Source organism: Heterodontus francisci, chromosome 10 (assembly GCF_036365525.1).
Source record: "Heterodontus francisci isolate sHetFra1 chromosome 10, sHetFra1.hap1, whole genome shotgun sequence".
In the NCBI taxonomy this organism is placed as follows: domain Eukaryota; kingdom Metazoa; phylum Chordata; class Chondrichthyes; order Heterodontiformes; family Heterodontidae; genus Heterodontus; species Heterodontus francisci.
This window is the reverse complement of record NC_090380.1, coordinates 77936202-77953843: the sequence shown is the minus strand read 5'-3', so window position 1 is coordinate 77953843 and position 17642 is coordinate 77936202. Positions and strand designations below refer to the sequence as shown.

Genomic DNA, 17642 nt, shown 5'->3' with positions numbered 1-17642 from the left:
TTCGACAGATGCTGCCAGACCTGCTATTTCCAGCCATGGTAAAACATAAACTGAGCATGTGGGAGCAGCATTCTCTGTCCATTGTGGATAAGAACCTGGTCATCAAGTGTGAGGCACTCACGTTGTTACTGTACGTGGCACAGGTCTGGCCCTTACCCCACCCCTGTGCCGTGGCGGTCACCCGAGCCACTTTCCGCTTTATCTGGAGATCAAAAATGGACCATGTTCGCAGGGACACGATGTTCAAACCTCTGGATAAAGGGGGAAAAAACTTTATCCAATGTTGCCCTCATGCTGATGGCCACTTTTGTGTGCAGCTGCATCAAGCTGTGCGTAGAGCCCCAGAACGCAAACACCAACTGTCACTGCGTGCTGAGGTTCTATTTGTCCCTTGTGTTGCGAAGGATGGGTCTGGCCTCATTGCCGCAGAACTCTCCATCCAATTGGACCATGCCGTACCACCTATCCTTCATGGAAAAGTTTGTGCAGAAAAACACCTTTGACCACCAATCCATCAGGCAATGATCTGCATGCAATGTCCTCAAGGCCCTATGGGAAAAGGAGATGGTAGATCCTGTCAGATGGTTCCCCTCATCACCAGAACTTTCAAACAAGCACCAAGATATAGCTTGGCTGGTGGTGAGAAGGGCCCTCCCCGTCAGATCCTTCCTGGACGCCCAGAGTCTCTGCACACTGCCCTCAAGATGGCTGTGATGGGGAAGAGACTGTTGCCCACCTCCTTCTGGAATGTGCCTTTGCAAAGCAGGTCTAGAAAGGGATGCAGTGGTTTTTGTCGAGGTTTATCCCGAGCAGCTCTGTAACACGGGACTCTGTGCTCTACGAGCTGTTCCCAGGGACGCACACCGAGATAAACATCAACTGTTGCTGGAGGACCATCAACTCAGTGAAGGACACACTTTCGTCTGCCTGAAATTTGCTGGTCTTCCAGAGCAAAGAGTTGTCCATGACCGAGTGTTGCAGACTGGCACATTCCAAAGTCCAGGACTATGTGCTGAGGGACGCACTACAGCTTGGGGCAGCCGCTGCAAAGGCTCAATGGGGAAAGGCTGCTGTGTAATGTCCTCCCGCCATAGTATAATGAGGGTCTGGAAGCTATGTAAAACCCCTCGGGCTGAATGCACCAAACTGTTTTTTACTATGTAACGTACATTGCATTTAAAATGGAATGGCAAGAATTGTGAGGCACTTCATGTTTTCTATGTCAAAGAAATCTGATCTCTGTTGTACTTCCCGAAATGTGAAATTTGAGCTGTTTTGTAATGTATTTTTGCAAATTTTTATGAATAAAGTATACTTTTGGAAAAAAAATTTCCAGCACTTTCTGTTTTTATCTCAGTTCTTGTGGGGCTGGAGGTTATAGAGGTAGGGAGGGACAAGGCCAAGGAGGAATTTGAACACAAGGATGAGAATTTCAAATTTAATGCATGGCTACACCAGGAGCCATGTGGATCAGCGAGCACAGGGGTGAAGGGTGAATAGGTCGGTGCGAGTTAGAATAGTGGTTATGACAGAATGATGGCCCTATCTAAGGATCATCATTATTGGCCATAAAATAGATTTTCCTTAATAGGTTTTCCATGAATGGGTTCACATTCTATCAGGCAGTATTTTGAAGAATATAGGCTCCATATGAGCTACCTCCCACCCCTGTTCATCTAACGCCAACAACTCATTTCCGAAAGTGTTTATTAAAATCTACTTCTCTACTTTGAGCATTAAGAGAAGAATCGGCTCCTGCCATTCCTCTCTGAACAGTAAGGATCTACATAGAGTGCCATCTCTAATCTGCGGATATAAAAACAAGAAATGCTGGAACCACTCAGCAGGTCTGGCAGCATCTGTGAAAAGAGAAGCAGAGTTAACGTTTCGGGTCAGTGACCCTTCCCTCTGACCCCACCCCTTCTGATCTGACCCCTTCCAGGAATGCCTACCTTGAAGAAGTTCTAATCTGCGGATATTCGCGTAGATGAAGTGTACAGGGTAAGGTGGCGCGTTCTGGAATTTGTAGTTCGTTTTCTGACGCTCAATGACGGATCAGGACGGAAAGGAACTACAAATCCCAGAATACATTCCACCTTCACCCCGAAGACGCCCCGGACTCTAAAGCGTATTACGTATTTTTGAAGCTGTTGACTAAGGACGTATGAAGGTTGAAGGTGACTGAAACAGTTTCGTTGATTACAAAATTTTACGGGCAATTCAAAATAATTTCAGACGAAGATGTCTGAATTAACCGTAGCTACATCAGTGCCCGCTGGACAGGCTGGAGAAAAGAAGCCTTTGAAACCATGTTGTGCGTGTCCTGAAACCAAGAAAGTCAGGGATGCTTGGTAATGGGAAACTTTTTCTTGCCTCTATTTATATTGCTGATGAGAGTTGCTCTATTCTTAAAACGGTCTCTAGTTTGCGAACTTTCTGAACAGACACACGCAGGTCTGGTTTGACAGCACGATTCATCAGCAGTTGAATCAGTCGCAATCCTGTCCGCTTAATTCGTCACCCAATGGTAATTGTACGGATTCAACCCTCAATGAAACTTGCGCTGATAATTGCGGAGGTTTTTATTAGAAGGGTGGGGAGGAAATGTCATAAGCATAACAGGTACTGCATCCAAATATTAAACCTTTTAAATTTTTCAAATGGCACGCTTTGAAATTGATCACTGAAATGTGGACTGCTCGGGTCTGAGCAAGAAGTTCCCTCGTTCTGTCCTCATCAACTCACAGCGCGATTACGACAGCAACCATTACTTCTGCAAAACTTGTGAAGTTTATGTGACACTCATGGATCTCCCGTGTTATTACTTAACAGCGTAGACAACGGAGCTTGGTCCAGGAATGGGCCTATAGGGAACATATTGAACATTTTCAATAACAAGTTTATCTCCTGTGGCCTTATACGTAGTCAAGATCGCGTGTAATATTCAGATCAACGAAGGTTATGAGGGTAGACAAAAACTTGGACGGGGTTGGGGGGGTAAGTTAGCAGGAGGAGAGGAAAATGGGTGGGGGGGGGGGGGTTGGTGAGAATGATGGAGGGGTCAAAAGAGGGGCTGTTCGAGTGGCAAACTGATTTAGTGGAATAGGAGCAAACGCCACAAAGTCTCCGTGGAGTTGGTAGGGGGTGGTGGTTGTTGGAAGATGGTGGGTCGGGCACCAAGGTCAGTAGGGCAGGTGACCAGGCCAGAGGACAAATGAAACTGAAGGACAGAAAATGATCGTGATTTGGGGGGAGTATCGGAGAATCCAAGAAGGACTGATATGGACATTATGTGACTGCAACTAAGGTAGGTTGTTGTCAGTAAACATTTTAGGGCTATTGTATGGTGTTCTGTTACTGTGTGTTATTAACTGCAGTTGCAAGGAGGACATCAAGTGAACACTGGTGTAGTTGTGTAGCAGTTTCCATTGAAGATTGGCAGGGTATAGAAAAGAAGCAAACTCTGATAGGGTAAGATGGAATGCTGTCTCACCCCTCACCACCATGCACGTAAAGGAATTCTAAAGCGGGACCTGGAAATGCTTCAAACTGTGTTTGCTGTGGGAGGAAAGGTTTGTATCTGCAATAGGACAGGTAGTAATTCAGAGGCAGGCTTTGGCTCGGGTAAGACTCAGTGTCAGTATTGGAGACTGTTCCAGCTTGAGTAAAGGTGCATTGGGTACCCAACCAAAAAAAAGGTATTTTAAAAAAAAACCAGAATTTTTTCATATGGTGGTTGGCTTTGGCTCAGTGGTAGCACTCTTGCCTCTGCATCAGAAGGTTGTGGGTTCATGTCCCAGTCCAAAGACTTCAACACAAAATCCAGGTTGTCGGAGGTGCTGTCTTTTGGATGAAGCCCTCTCTACCCTCACGGATGGACGGAAACAATCCCATGGCACTGTTAAGACGAGCAGGGTACTTCTCCTTGGTGCCCCCCCCCCCCCCCCAATAGTTATTACTCAACTAACATCACCAAAACAAAAACTAGTTAATATCGCATTGCTGTTTGTCAGAGTTTGCTGTGCACAGATTGATTACTGTGTTTCCTACGTTACAACAGTGAGTGTATTTCAAAGCAAAGCACTTTGGGATATCCTAGGGTCATGAAAGGTGCTATATCAATGCAGACATTTCTTTCTGTGATGCTACCTTTTACTTCAAATAAACCTATTGCTATAGAGCTACCCAGAAGTTTGGATCTGGCGAAGTATATAGATTTAGATGCCCATTTTACAGTATGACTTTTCCAAACTAACTTTACGTGACTAGTTTTTTTACCTTTTTATCAAAAGAAAGAAAAAAAGGCTTGCATTTCTATAGCACCTTCCATGACCAAAGGACATCCAAAGTGCTTCACAGGGACTTACCTTTGAAATGTAGTCACGGTTGGAAGGTAGGAAGTGCAGCATGCAATTTGCACAGAACAAGAGCCCGCGAACAGTAATGTGATAATTGCCAGATAATCTGTGCTTGTGATGTTGATTGAGGAATAAATATTGGCCAGGACATGGGGATAACTTCCCAGCTCTTTGAAATAGTGCTTTTATATCCACCTGAGAGGGCAAGTGGGGTCTCGGTTTAACGTCTCATTTGAAAGACAGTATCTGTGGCAGTGCAGCACTCCCTCAGTACTGCACTGGAATGACAGCCTTGCTTTTCGGGCTCAATATATGTAGCCCAAGTACATGTCCCAGATAAGCATACATAAGCATAATAGGTACTGCATCCAAATATTAAACCTTTTAAAATGCCTTTTCCCATAGAGCTTGGTACAGGAGTTTTCAGTGCCTTTCAGAATGAAATGTGACCCACTCCGCTATTTTAATCTGTAAGATATGTAGGCCTACCTAACAATCTCTGCAAAGTATATATTTTCAAAATTATGTATCTATATTCTAGTTCAAGCAGTTGTGGTGATTATGTAGTGTATTCATTGGTAAACCATTTTTTTGGAGGGGAGGAAACATTCATTTGTGTATTACAGAAAAGCATCTGGGAATAAATTACACAAGGTGAATCCAAGTATCAGATTATGTCAGATTGCGTTCCTAAGTGACCCTCTGAACTCTGACTAGGTTTATAATGTTTAATCCTGTATTTGTGGATATTTAATATTAAACTTCGTAATATAAAAATTCTAGTATTTCTTCTAATTTCAGGAAGTTTTGTTGGTTAAAGAAAGCTGATGTCATTGTTGCATGTCAGTTAAAAATTATGTCTCGTACTTCTATCACATCTTCTGCTAGTTACGTAGGAACAGAAATAGGCCATTCAGTCCCTTGAGCCCATTCTATCATTCATTTCGATTCATGGATGATGTGTACCTCCACACCGTTTACTCTCCTTTGTTCCAATATCCCTTATCAGTCTTGAACATTTATTACAAAAACAAAATGCTGCAGATGCTGGAAATATGAATTAAAAACAGAAAATGCTGGAAATGCTCAGCAGGTCAGGCAGCATCTGTGGAGAGAAAGAGTTAACATTTCCCGTCAAAACGGGAAAAAATTAGAAATGTAACAGATATTAAACAAGTACAGAGGTAGGACAGGGAAAGAACCAAAAGGAAAGTCTGATGGAATGGAAGCAGGACAAATTTTGTAATTTAATCTCTTTTTTTTTCCATCGCAACACTTTATCTGGACTTTAGCTTTTTATGCTATGCCTGCAGGTAAATTGTTATGCTTTGTTGTCTAATTTTTACACCAAACCAACTTTACTCTTCTCTAAAGAAGCTTTTAATTAATCATTGAAGCTTGAGTTGTTCAGTACGGGGCATCCCACTCCTACTAGGGCCCTGATTTTCATGAATAAATTTATCAATTTCCCACACAATTAATATTTTAATAGAGATAAACAATCAAACCAATAACTTGAAGATAACAAGTGTTTTTTTTTATAGTACCAGGAGCATGGTACTTTTTGATAGTACCAGGAGCATGGTACTATGGTCTTTTTTTTTACTTTCTTTTTTTGATTTATCTATTAATTGGTTATTTGAAAAAGACCATAGCAGAGAAGTATCAGAAAGTATTTAACTCATAAATTTATATAAAGTAATAAAGTAATTAACTAAGTAGAGATGGCTGGGCAGGTGATGTGCTGTAGCTGTATTATGTGGGAGCTGGCTGTCCCCATTGTGAACGGCAGGGACCACATCTGCAGCAAGTGTTGGTTGCTGGAAGAACTCCGGCTCAGAGTTGATGATCTGGAATCTGAGCTTCAAACACTGCGGCACATCCGGGAGGGGGAGAGTTACCTGGACGTTTTGTTTCAGGAGGCAGTCACACCTGGTAGATTAAGTAATTCAAATTCAGTTAGTGATCAGGGACAACAGGGTGTGGTTGCAAGTGAGGCAGGTAGGGGGATCCTGAGTTCAGGAGTGGAGGAGCCTCAGCCTTTGACCTTATCCAACAGGTACAAGATACTTGCTCCCTGTGTGGATGAGGAAAAGGGCTGCGGGGAGGATGAGCCAACTAACCATGGCACCATGGTGCAGAAGGCCATTCAAGAGGGGGGAGCAAAAAGACAAGTGGTAGTTATAGGGGATTCTATAATTAGGGGGATAGATAGTATCCTTTGCAAGCCAGATCGGGAGTCCCGCATGGTGTGTTGCCTGCCCGGTGCCAGGGTGCAGGACATCTCAGCCCGGCTTGAAAGGATATTGGAGCGGGAGGGGGAGGATCCAGTTGTTGTGGTCCACGTTGGGACTAACAACATAGGCAAGGCTAGGATGGAGGACCTGTTTGGGGATTATAAAGCACTAGGAACGAAATTGAGGAACAGGTCCTCAAGGGTCATAATCTCCGGATTACTGCCCGAGCCACGTGCAAATTGGCTTAGGGATAAGAATATTAGGGAAGTAAACACGTGGCTAAGGGAGTGGTATGGGAAAGAGGGGTTCCATTTCATGGGGCTTTGGCATCAGTTTTGGAACCGGGGGGATCTGTACCGATGGGACGGTCTCCACCTGAACTGATCTGGAACCAGTGTTCTAGCGAAACGGATAAATAGGGTGGTCTCTAGGACTTTAAACTAGTGACTCGGGGGGAAGGGAAAGGGAAAACGACAGGGAGTATGATGGTAAATAAAAAGGTAAGCAGCAGGTTAACATGTGTGCAGGAGGGTTTAAGTTCAAGGCAGACTATGAAAGAAGCAGAAAGGAAGGATAACTCAGGAGTTATTATTAGAGATGTTGGAAATCATGAGGGTAAGAAAGCTAGCATAAAGGCACTTTACCTGAATGCTTGTAGCATTCGTAACAAGGTTGATGAGTTAACGGCACAAATCATCGCGAATAAATATGATTTGGTAGCCATTACGGAGACATGGTCACAGGTTGGTCACGACTGGGAGTTAAATATCCAGGGGTACCAGACTATTCGGAGGGACAGACAAGAAGGTAGGGGAAGTGGTGTAGCTCTGATATTCAAAGACGACATCAGGGCGGTGCTGAGAGATGATATAGGTTCTCTGGAGAATGAGGTTGAATCCATTTGGGTGGAAATTAGAAACTCTAAGAAGAAAAAGTCATTGATAGGCGTAGTCTATAGGCCACCAAATAATAACATCACATTGGGGCGGGCAATAAACAAAGAAATAACTAATGCCTGTAAAAATGGTACGGCAATTATCATGGGGGATTTTAATCTACATGTAGATTGGTCGAACCAGCTCAGTCAGGGTAGCCTTGAGGAGGAGTTCGTTGAGTGTATCCGTGATAGTTTTCTTGAACAGTATGTAATGGAACCGACGAGGGAGCAAGCTATCCTAGATCTAGTCCTGTGTAATGAGACAGGAATAATTAATGACCTCATAGTTAGGGATCCTCTTGGAAGGAGTGATCACAGTATGGTTGAATTTAGAATACAGATGGAGAGTGTGAAGATAAAATCCAATACCGGGGTCCTGCGCTTGAACAAGGGGGACTACAATAGAATGAGGGAGGACTTGGCTAAAGTGGACTGGAAACAAAGATTTTATGGTGGGACAGTTGACGAGCAGTGGAGGACTTTCAAAGCAATTTTTCAAAGTGCTCAGCAAAAGTATATTCCAGTGAAAAGGAAGGACTGGAAGAAAAGGGGTAATCTGCCATGGGTGTCTAAGGAAATAAGGGAGGCTATCAAATTGAAAGAGAAGGCATACAAAGTGGCCAAAAGCAGCATGAAACTAGAAGATTGGGAAAACTTTAAAGGTCAACAGAAAGCCACAAAAAGAGCTATAAAGAAAAGTAAGATAGAACATGAGAAAAAACTAGCACAGAATATAAAGACAGATAGCAAAAGTTTCTATAAATATGTAAAACGAAACAGAGTGGCTAAAGTAAACGTTGGTCCTTTAGAGGATGAGAAGGGGAATTTAGTTATGGGATATGATGAAATGGCCGAGGCATTGAACAGGTATTTTGTTTCGGTCTTCACAGTGGAGGACATTAATAACATGCCAGTAATTGACAAAGAGACGAACGTAGGTGAGGACCTGGAAACAATCATTATTATGGAAGAGGTAGTGTTGGGCAAGCTAATGGAGCTAAGGATTGATAAGTCTCCTGGCCCTGATGGAATGCATCCCAGGGTACTAAAAGAGATGGCGGGAGAAATAGCAGGTGCACTGGCAGTAATTTTCCAAAATTCGCTGGACTCTGGGGTAGTCCCAGCTGATTGGAAAACAGCAGATGTGACGCCACTGTTTACAAAGGGAGGCAGACAAAAGACGGGGAATTATAGACCGGTTAGCTTAACCTCTGTAGTGGGGAAGATGCTTGAGTCTATTATCAAGGAAGAAATAGCAGGGCATCTTGATAGAAATTGTCCCGTTGGGCAGACGCAGCATGGGTTCATGAAGGGCAGGTCATGCTTGACAAATCTTTTGGAATTCTATGATGACATTACGAGCAAGGTGGACAATGGGGACCCAGTGGATGTGGTGTACCTAGATTTCCAAAAGGCCTTCGACAAGGTGCCGCACAAGAGGCTGCTGCATAAGATAAGGATGCATGGCGTTAGGGGTAAAGTATTAGCATGGATAGAGGATTGATTGACATTTGAGGAAGCAGAGAGTGGGGATAAATGAGTGCTATTCTGGTTGACAATCAGTCACTAGTGGTGTGCCTCAGGGATCGGTGTTGGGACCGCACTTATTTACAATTTATATAGATGATTTGGAGTTGGGGACCACGTGTAGGGTGTCAAAGTTTGCAGATGACACTAAGATGAGTGGCAGAGCAAAGTGTGCAGATGACTGTGAAACTTTGCAGAGGAACATAGATACATTGGGTGAGTGGGCAAAGGTCTGGCAGATGGAATACAATGTTAATAAATGTGAAGTCATTCATTTCAGTAGGAGTAACAGTAAAAAGGATTATTACTTGAATGGTAAAAAGTTGCAGTATGCTGCTATGCAGAGGGACCTGGGTGTCCTTGTGCATGAATCGCAGAAGGTTGGTCTGCAGGTACAGCATGTAATTAGGAAGGCAAATGGAATTTTGTCCTTCATTGCTAAAGGGATTGAGTTTAAAAACAGAGAGGTTATGTTGCAGCTGTATAAGGTACTGGTGAGGCCGCACCTGGAGTACTGTGTGCAGTTTTGGTCTCCTTACTTGAGAAAGGATGTACTGGCACTGGAGAGGGTGCAGAGGAGGTTCACTAGGTTGATTCCGGAGTTGAGGAGGTTGGCTTATGAGGAGAGACTGAGTAGATTGGGATTATATTCATTGGAGTTCAGAAGAATGAGGGGGGATCTTATAGAAACATATAAAATCATGAAGGGAATAGATAAGATACAAGTAGAGAGGATGTTTCCACTGGCAGGTGAAGCTAGGACAAGAGGGCATAGCCTCAAGATTAGAGGGAGCAGATTTAGGACTGAATTAAGAAGGAACTTCTTCACCCAGAGGGTTGTTAATCTATGGAATTCCTTGCCCAGTGAAGTAGTTGACGCATCTTCAGTAAACGTTTTTAAAGCTAAGGTAGATATCTTTTTGAACAATAAAGGAATTAAGGGATACGGTGAGAGCGCGGATAAGTGGATCTGAGTCCACGAAAAGATCAACCATGATCTTATTGAATGGTGGAGCAGGCTCGAGGGGCCGGACGGCCTCTCCTGCTCCTAGTTCTTATGATCTTATGATCTACACTGGGTGGGTGGTCCTGAGCTCTGGCAGAACTGGAATGCAGGTTGTGAAGTTTGGCAACTCAGGTGGTGTTGGGGTTGAAAGGTTTTCTTCCACAATTCTAAGATTTGTTTACAGGTAGATTGTTGGTGTTTGTTTCCAGTGAAGTAAAGGGGAAGCAGTAATTTTGCAGCTTTGGACAGGGATTATCACAGGTTTGGTAGGACTGGTTTATAACTTTCTAAAATATCTCCAAACATCAAATTCAGTGTTTTGTGATTATTTCTTGGGTGCACACATATATACCCTTTTTTATTCATTCACAGGATGTGGGTATCGCTGGCAAGCCCAGCAATTATTGCTCATCCCTAATTGCCCTATAGATGGTAGTGGTGAGCTGCCTTCTTGAACTGCTGCAGCCTATGTGATGAAGATGCTCTCGTAGCACTGTTCAGTAGGGAGTTACAGGATTTTGACCCAGTGATGATGAAGGAACAGTGATATATTTCCAAGATGGTGTGTGACTTGGAGGTGGTGATATTCCCATGTACCTGCTGCCCTTGTCCTTGTTGCAGATTTGGGAGGTGCTGCCAAAGAAACCTTGGCGAGTTTCTGCAGTACATCTTATAGATGGTACACACTGCAGCTACAGTGTGCTGGTGGTGGAGGGAGTGAATGTTTAGGGGTGGTGGATGGGATGCCAGTCAAGCGGGCTGCTTTGTCCTGGGTGTCATACCTCTTGAGTGTTGTTGGAACTGTGCTCTATCAGGCCAGTGGAGTATTCCTTCACACTCCTGACTTATACCTCGTAGATGGTAGAAATGCTTTGCGGAGTCAGGAGGTGAGTCACTTGCTGCAGAATACCCAGCCTCTGATCTGATCTTGTAGCTACAGTTTTTGTGTGTCTGGTCCAGTTAAGATTCTGGTTAATGGTGACCCCCTCCTAGGATGTTGATAGTGGGAAATTTGACAATGGTAATGCCACTATATGTCATAGGGAGGTGGTTAAATTCCTCTTGTTGGAGATGCTCATTGCTCTGCAGTTGTGTGGCATTAATGTTACTTGCCGCTTATCAGCCTGTCTGAATGTTGTCCAGGTATTGCTGCAATGCATTGTCTGAGCAATTGCAAATGGAACTAAACACTCTGATCATCAGCAAAAAGCAAAACTCTGCATTTCTGACCTATGGAGGGAAGGTCATTGAAGCAGCTGAAGATGGTTGGGCCTAGACACTGCCCTGAGGAATTCCAGCAGTGCTGTAATAAAAGCAGAAAGTACTGGGAATACTCAGCAGGTCAGGCAGCATCTGTGGAGAGAGATGCAGAGTTAACGTTTCAGGTCTGTGACCTTTCATCAGAAGTTCTGACGAAAGATTTTGGTTGTACTTCCTAATGAAATATTGTTCTGATGGAGTTTCCATTGAAATAATGGTAAATGAGGGGTTTGAACAGAGTAAATAGGGAGAAACTGTTCTCGTGAAAGGACCAAGAACGAGAGGGAACAGATTTAAAGTAATTGGTTAGAAGAGAAAGCGACATGAGGAAAAACTTTATCATGCAGTGAGTGGATAATGTCTGGAATGCATTGCTTGAGAGTGTGGTGGATGCAGGTTCAATTGAAGCATTCAAAAGGGAATTAGACTGTTATGAGAAGGAAGAAATGTGCAGGGTTATGGGGAGAAGGCAGGGGAATTGCACTTTCGAAGAGCCAGTACAGACATGATGGACCAAATGGCCTCCTTCTACACTCTAACAATTCTGTGATTCTGTAAAGATCTGATTTTTATTTTCCATTATCCGCAGTGAAGCAAGTTTGAAATGACACAATTGGACAACTTAATAGTTAAGTCCCGTCAGGCATTTTTAACAAAGTACATAAACCCAAAAAACAAGAATGGAGACTGAATTAGTGGACTGTTCTCCATATGATTATACTTCTCCATTTTGTGGTTTCTGTGTTCAACAATTAAATAATTCCCCAAAAAAACTAAACCCAGAAATGTTTACTTAAGAGTAGTTGCACAAAATAATTTCTCAACAATTTTATTGAAAAAGGTCTTGATTCCATTCTGAATTGCAGATCTATTCAAAAGCAGATGTGCTTATGTTGCCACACAAAACAATATGGAAGCTAAGAAGTGAGCTCTCCTTATTAACTTTGGGTTTCCAGTAGTAAAAGCAATATAGGGAAGATTTTTGGTATCTCATGGTAAATGTTTTGTGTTTTAACAATTTGAAGCAATCTACTTAACATTAATTCTGTTTGCAGTATAATTGAAAAAGGGGAGGAGAACTGCAAAGACCTGATTGAAGCCCATAAAGATTGCATGAGAGCATTGGGATTTAAGATCTGATGAGGCAACGTATTTGGAGGTGTGTGGTGAGTATTAATCCTCTCCCTTCTAGCACTTTTCTAAGTTTTAGTTGCCTAAACTGTACAATTTATAGTGATTTATGTGAACAATTAATACAAATTGTATGCATTTTGAGAGTATGAGTAATCATTTTCTCCCCCCAGAAGTAGGCACAGGATATTTTAGCAGTATTTCTTGATGTGGGTACTAGCCAACTGTTAATTATGCGACATACTTTTAGTTTTAGCTTACGTATAATATTTAACAGAATTTTTGTTTTTAAAGTCAAAAAGGAATGTGCTAGTATTAACTGGAAGACCAGTCTTAACTATATTTGCAATTGGACTTTTTATAATATTGCACAGCTTGGGAACATTATCTGAAGTAATGGAGCTAGTTAGGATCTCCTGGCTTTCTATCCCGTTCTACAGCGATTTCATGATTGAGTGAGTGGAGGGAAAGAAGAGAAACCTGCCAAATTTAGGGTGGTAGACAATGGAGAAAATAGCTGTTAGATTTTAGTCTACAACATGCAGTTAAACTTTATGCAGTGTTACAAGTTTATTTTTAAGGGTTGAAATATCCAGTAACGATTAGCTCCTGTGCTTTTAAAATTTAAATACCATTTCCTTCTAATATAGTTTCCTCTTGAAAGCATGATCTTCCTCACCTGTTTCTAGTTGTACATCTCACAAGTGGCAAACCATTCTGTTTGGCTATTTGTAGACAAAAGGACTCCTGCCTGTTTCACCTTGGAGTCAGAGAGGTGGTGTTGTAGTAAGAGAGGGAAACTTTTGACTTTTTGTAACCACAGTAATTCTGTACATCTATTATATGTTGTCTTCCCTATTAGAGATCAGGAGAAGATCTTATCAGACACATGAACACACGTGCAATTTTACAATATGTCCATCACATTTTAAGTGTAATACATCTTAGATCTTTAATATTTGTGAATTTACCATTAACTGTGCCTGTTTATTTAATCCAAGAAAAATAGAAAAATGCTCCACCACAGCTGAAACTTTTTTGATTTAAGGAATCATTGTTGATAGTCTTAACCCATTACCCACTATCCTTACAAGGATAAACACTATAGCTAGATTGCACTTCACTTGGAAACTAATGAGACCAGGAGGTTTGAGGGTACACTGACCTGGTCAGTTTAAATTGTGTGTATTTAACCACACTACACAGCTATCTGACACATGTATTTTTTCACTAAACAGGATTGCATCGTGGATTAAATTAATGTGTGCTGTGCTGCCTGAAGTTGAATGAAGATGAGTTGTATGTGGATGCGTTGCTACACAATTGAACTGTTACAACAAAAGCCGGAACTGAAAACTTGTCTTCAGTGATTTGTTCTAAAAATTGATCAGCTGATCACTATCTTTTCTGCCTTTTCTTGGCTGCAGTTATATAAAATCAGAAATGTTTGCAAATTTGTATGATTTATCCTTGAATAAAAGTTTAATGTCACTTTGATCCTACATCATTTTGTATAGGGTGGACAATTCGTAAGCTTGCATTGCAACGGTCAGCAGCTAGACAGTAGAAACCTTACCAATACATTGCAGTACTGTACCTGGGTTGCAAATGGATAGTTAATAAACTAGATATTTATACTACAGAAGACAAAATCGCAGAAGTCAGTTAATTTCAATTTGTATTCTTTTAACTTATTCATTCATGGGAATGTGAGGGTTGCTGGCAAGTCCAGCATTTGATGCCCATTCTAATTGCCCTTGAGCAGGTGATGGTGAGCAGTCTTCTTGAACTGCTGCAGTCCATGTGGTGTAGGTACGTCCACAGTGCTATTAGGGAGTTCCAGGTTTTTGACCCAGTGTCAGTGAAGGCTTCGTGAGTGTTATTGGAGCTGCACTCACCCAGGCAAATGGCAACTAGTCCATAAATAATGTGAGAATACCTCAAGATAGTTTGACACAAAATTACAAAGTTCCATTTCCATTGTGAAATGCAGAGTGTGCAGTATAACTTCCCTGTTTTTCCAATTAGATAGGTTTATTGTATCTAATTATCTACTTAACCTGTCGCTTAAATACTTGAAGGAGAAAAAGTTACAGGGATATGGGGGAAAAAAAGCTAGGTAATGTGACTAACTGGATTGCCCTTCGAAACAACTGGCACAGACTTGATAGGATGAATGACCTCTTACTGAGCTGTACTATTCTGCGACTGACTGACTTCTAAGGTTCTAGCCACTCTTTTTATAAGTTATTTGCCTTAATATTGCTGTTTAATACTTGGCTCTGTAAAATAACCTGCCATCATTTTTATGTTGTGGTGAAGTCTTGCCTATTGGATCTTGTAAATTGGTTATAACTTGGAATTTCTTAATTTGAATACAGGTCCCAATATGCAATCAACAACATTATAATAACTCCATGTTGGTATGGCAAGCCAATTGCATTTATGGCAAGCTTTAGCAGCAATATAGCATTTTCAAAATGGTATTGATTTTAGTGTAATTCTCCAATATGTTGGGTTTTTTTCAAACCATTGAAGGTAGCGAAAGCTGCTGGGACTGGGTGGTTCTAATATATGTCACTTCTACAAGTAGTTGGCGTAGCTATTATCAAATGACATCTCATTACTAATTAGTCTTTTGTGTTAATGTGAAATGAAAGACGAACTTGAGAAGTGGAGAGCATGTTCTTTACATAAAGTGAAAAGCATCTTCTAATTTATATTAGCTTTTCCCTTATAGTTTGTCCTAATGTCTACTGTATCATTTTTAAACAAGTTGAGTTCATTTGTTTGCAGATAACTATGGAAAGGTTAAATCATGAAATTATTTTGGTGCCTTAAGCCCCTCAAGTTGCATTGTACCAACTTCATAAAGGATATGGGAAAAAATGTAAACTGAACTATTCTGTTACTTCAAAATGGAAAAATGCAAAAGCTGGAAATCTGAAAAATAGTACAGTAGGCATCTGTGAGGGGAAAGGACAGGTTCTGACTTTCCAGATGCGCACCCTTCATTAGAACTCAAGATGTATCAAAACATTTAATGCATTTTTGGAATGACTTGATATGGAGGCAGCTGACCAGCACCTAAGGGCAGTTAGGGATGGGCAACAAATACTGGCCTTCCAGTACGCTTGCATCCCATGAACAAATAGAAATATTGTGCCATTCTGCAGCAGCAACATCCCACAAACATAAGTTTAATAATCTATTTGAAGAGTGCACAGCTGAAATGTTATAACCTGCCTCTTTTTACAGATACTGACTGACCTAGTGTGTATTTTCTGCTGTTATTCAATTAATTTGGCTTGAGGGCTTTCAGATATATTTTCATTATTTAACAAACACTGGTTACAGCCCTATGCTATAAGTAGTAGAGAAATAAATTCACGTATCATACCATATAATGTGCTTACATGTGGTAACTTTGTTACAAATGAACACTTGATACTGTTGATAATAACTGCTGGTTATACATTTGGTCCGCTCTAATTAGGGACCATAGACTAAATGTTAAATAGCCAAAATAGTGTGTATTGCTGATGCAATGTTCAACTGAAAATGTTCTCTAACTTCCAGGATAGATTTCAGTGATCAGAGTTCCTCAATGTGTCTGTTGGTCAGCTTGCAGAATCACCAAATTTAACTTGGTAAACTCACGACCTCTACCACCTAGAAGGACAAGGGCAGCAGATGCATGGGAACACTACCACCTGCAAGTTACCCTCCAAATCACACATCAACCTGACTTGGAACTATATCACTGTTCCTTCACTCTCGTTGGGTCAAAATCCTGGAACTCCCTAACAGCACTGTGAGTGTACTTACACCCTAAGGACTGCAGCGATTCAAGAAGGCAGCTCATCACCACCATCTCAAGGGCAATTTGGGATGGGTACTAATGCTGGCATAGCCAGCGACGCCCACATCCCCCAACCGAATAAAAAAAATGTCTACCTCATTATGAGTCTTTCACAGTGCCTCATACCAAATAATTTTAATTTAAGAGGAAGCAAAAAGAATCTGTCTCATCCTAACACACATTGACTTTTCTAAAGCCATTTATGGAGTCACTCAATCAGAAGTGCAGCTTATTGTTAGAGATATATTTGAAGCCCAGATTTTGCAAGTGACATGAATACATATGCAATAATTACTTCCTGTAATAATTGAAATGGAGAACAAGAGGGATTCCATCATGCTAGAATTCCTTTTGTAATACTAATTAAGAAAAAGTGAGGTGTACCAATCAAGGGCACATCAATATGGTAAATTTAGAGCTATGTGTGAAAGAGGTTATTGCTTGTGTTGAATAGTCATCTGATTTTTACAAATCTCCATTGGTCCAGTGACATTAAGAAAGAAGTTGAGATCCATGCAAATTAATAGGGATGTTTATTTAAACGTTGTATGTGATCTATATAGTTCCATAACGTACATCAACGCAGTCCCTTAAGTCAAAAAGGTTGGACATCCCAGCCTAAATTGAGTTTCAATTCTCAAATGGGGGCTGGAATCCACAACATTCTGACTCATAGTCAGTGTCTAAAATTACTTGATTATGTAAGTTATACAAATGTTTATTACATACATTTATTTGTATGAATACTTAGAGAAAATAAAATGCATTTTATATGGTGCCCAAAATGCATCATATACTTTATAGTGCAATTGCTCTTAAATATGAAAATTCAGTATTCAGTTGGCTTGCTGCAAGATCCACAAACTGCAATGAGCTGGATGGCCAGTTAAATTAATTTGATTGAAGCCAACATACTAGGGGAATCCTCTGACCTTTTGCAATGGGATATTTAATGTCCATCTGAACTCTGGAACAGGCAACATCTCATGCATAAAACACCTCTGGCAATGCAGCAATCCTTCAGTGCTGTGTTGAAGTTGCTGCCTTGTGAGGAATGTCCAAACTACAGCCGACAAGCTTCAATAGTCTAGCCCACAAGGTCCAGACATGTCTGTTCTATTCATACCTATACATTTCTTATTCACTATTTTTGTCCTCTTTGAATGTTATGGGCCTTGTGATTTGTAAAGGGCTGTTCTTCGACCTGTTATTTTATTAGATGATACATTCTAAATCAAAACACCAAGATCCGTTAGCTTCAACAACTCGAGATGCATGCATGTTAATGGGGATGTTCATTTAAACGTATGTGATCTATATAGTT

General features: G+C 41.3%; 1 protein-coding gene across 2 annotated transcripts; it reads left to right on the top strand.

Moving 5' to 3' along the window:
• Positions 1–2126: 2126 nt before the first annotated feature.
• Positions 2127–13947, top strand: cox17 (cytochrome c oxidase copper chaperone COX17). 2 transcript variants are annotated; one of them, XM_068040836.1, is made up of 3 exons: positions 2127–2351; positions 12381–12484; positions 13695–13947. In XM_068040836.1, exons 1-2 carry the CDS (start codon positions 2242–2244, stop codon positions 12463–12465), a joined length of 195 nt encoding a protein of 64 aa, XP_067896937.1. In that variant the 5' UTR covers positions 2127–2241; the 3' UTR covers positions 12466–12484; positions 13695–13947. The 2 variants fall into 2 exon arrangements, with proteins under 2 accessions (XP_067896937.1, XP_067896936.1); XM_068040835.1 differs by having other exon boundaries at positions 12381–12491.
• The last annotated feature ends 3695 nt before the right edge of the window (positions 13948–17642 follow it).

What these genes read in the sequence shown, in the direction of transcription:
- cox17 (XM_068040836.1), top strand. Translation starts at nt 2,242, where the DNA reads ATGTCTGAATTAACCGTAGCTACATCAGTGCCCGCTGGACAGGCTGGA. An exon ending in AAGAAAGTCAGGGATGCTTG is followed by an intron (nt 2,352 to 12,380) that starts GTAATGGGAAAC and finishes TTCTGTTTGCAG; the next exon opens with TATAATTGAAAAAGGGGAGG.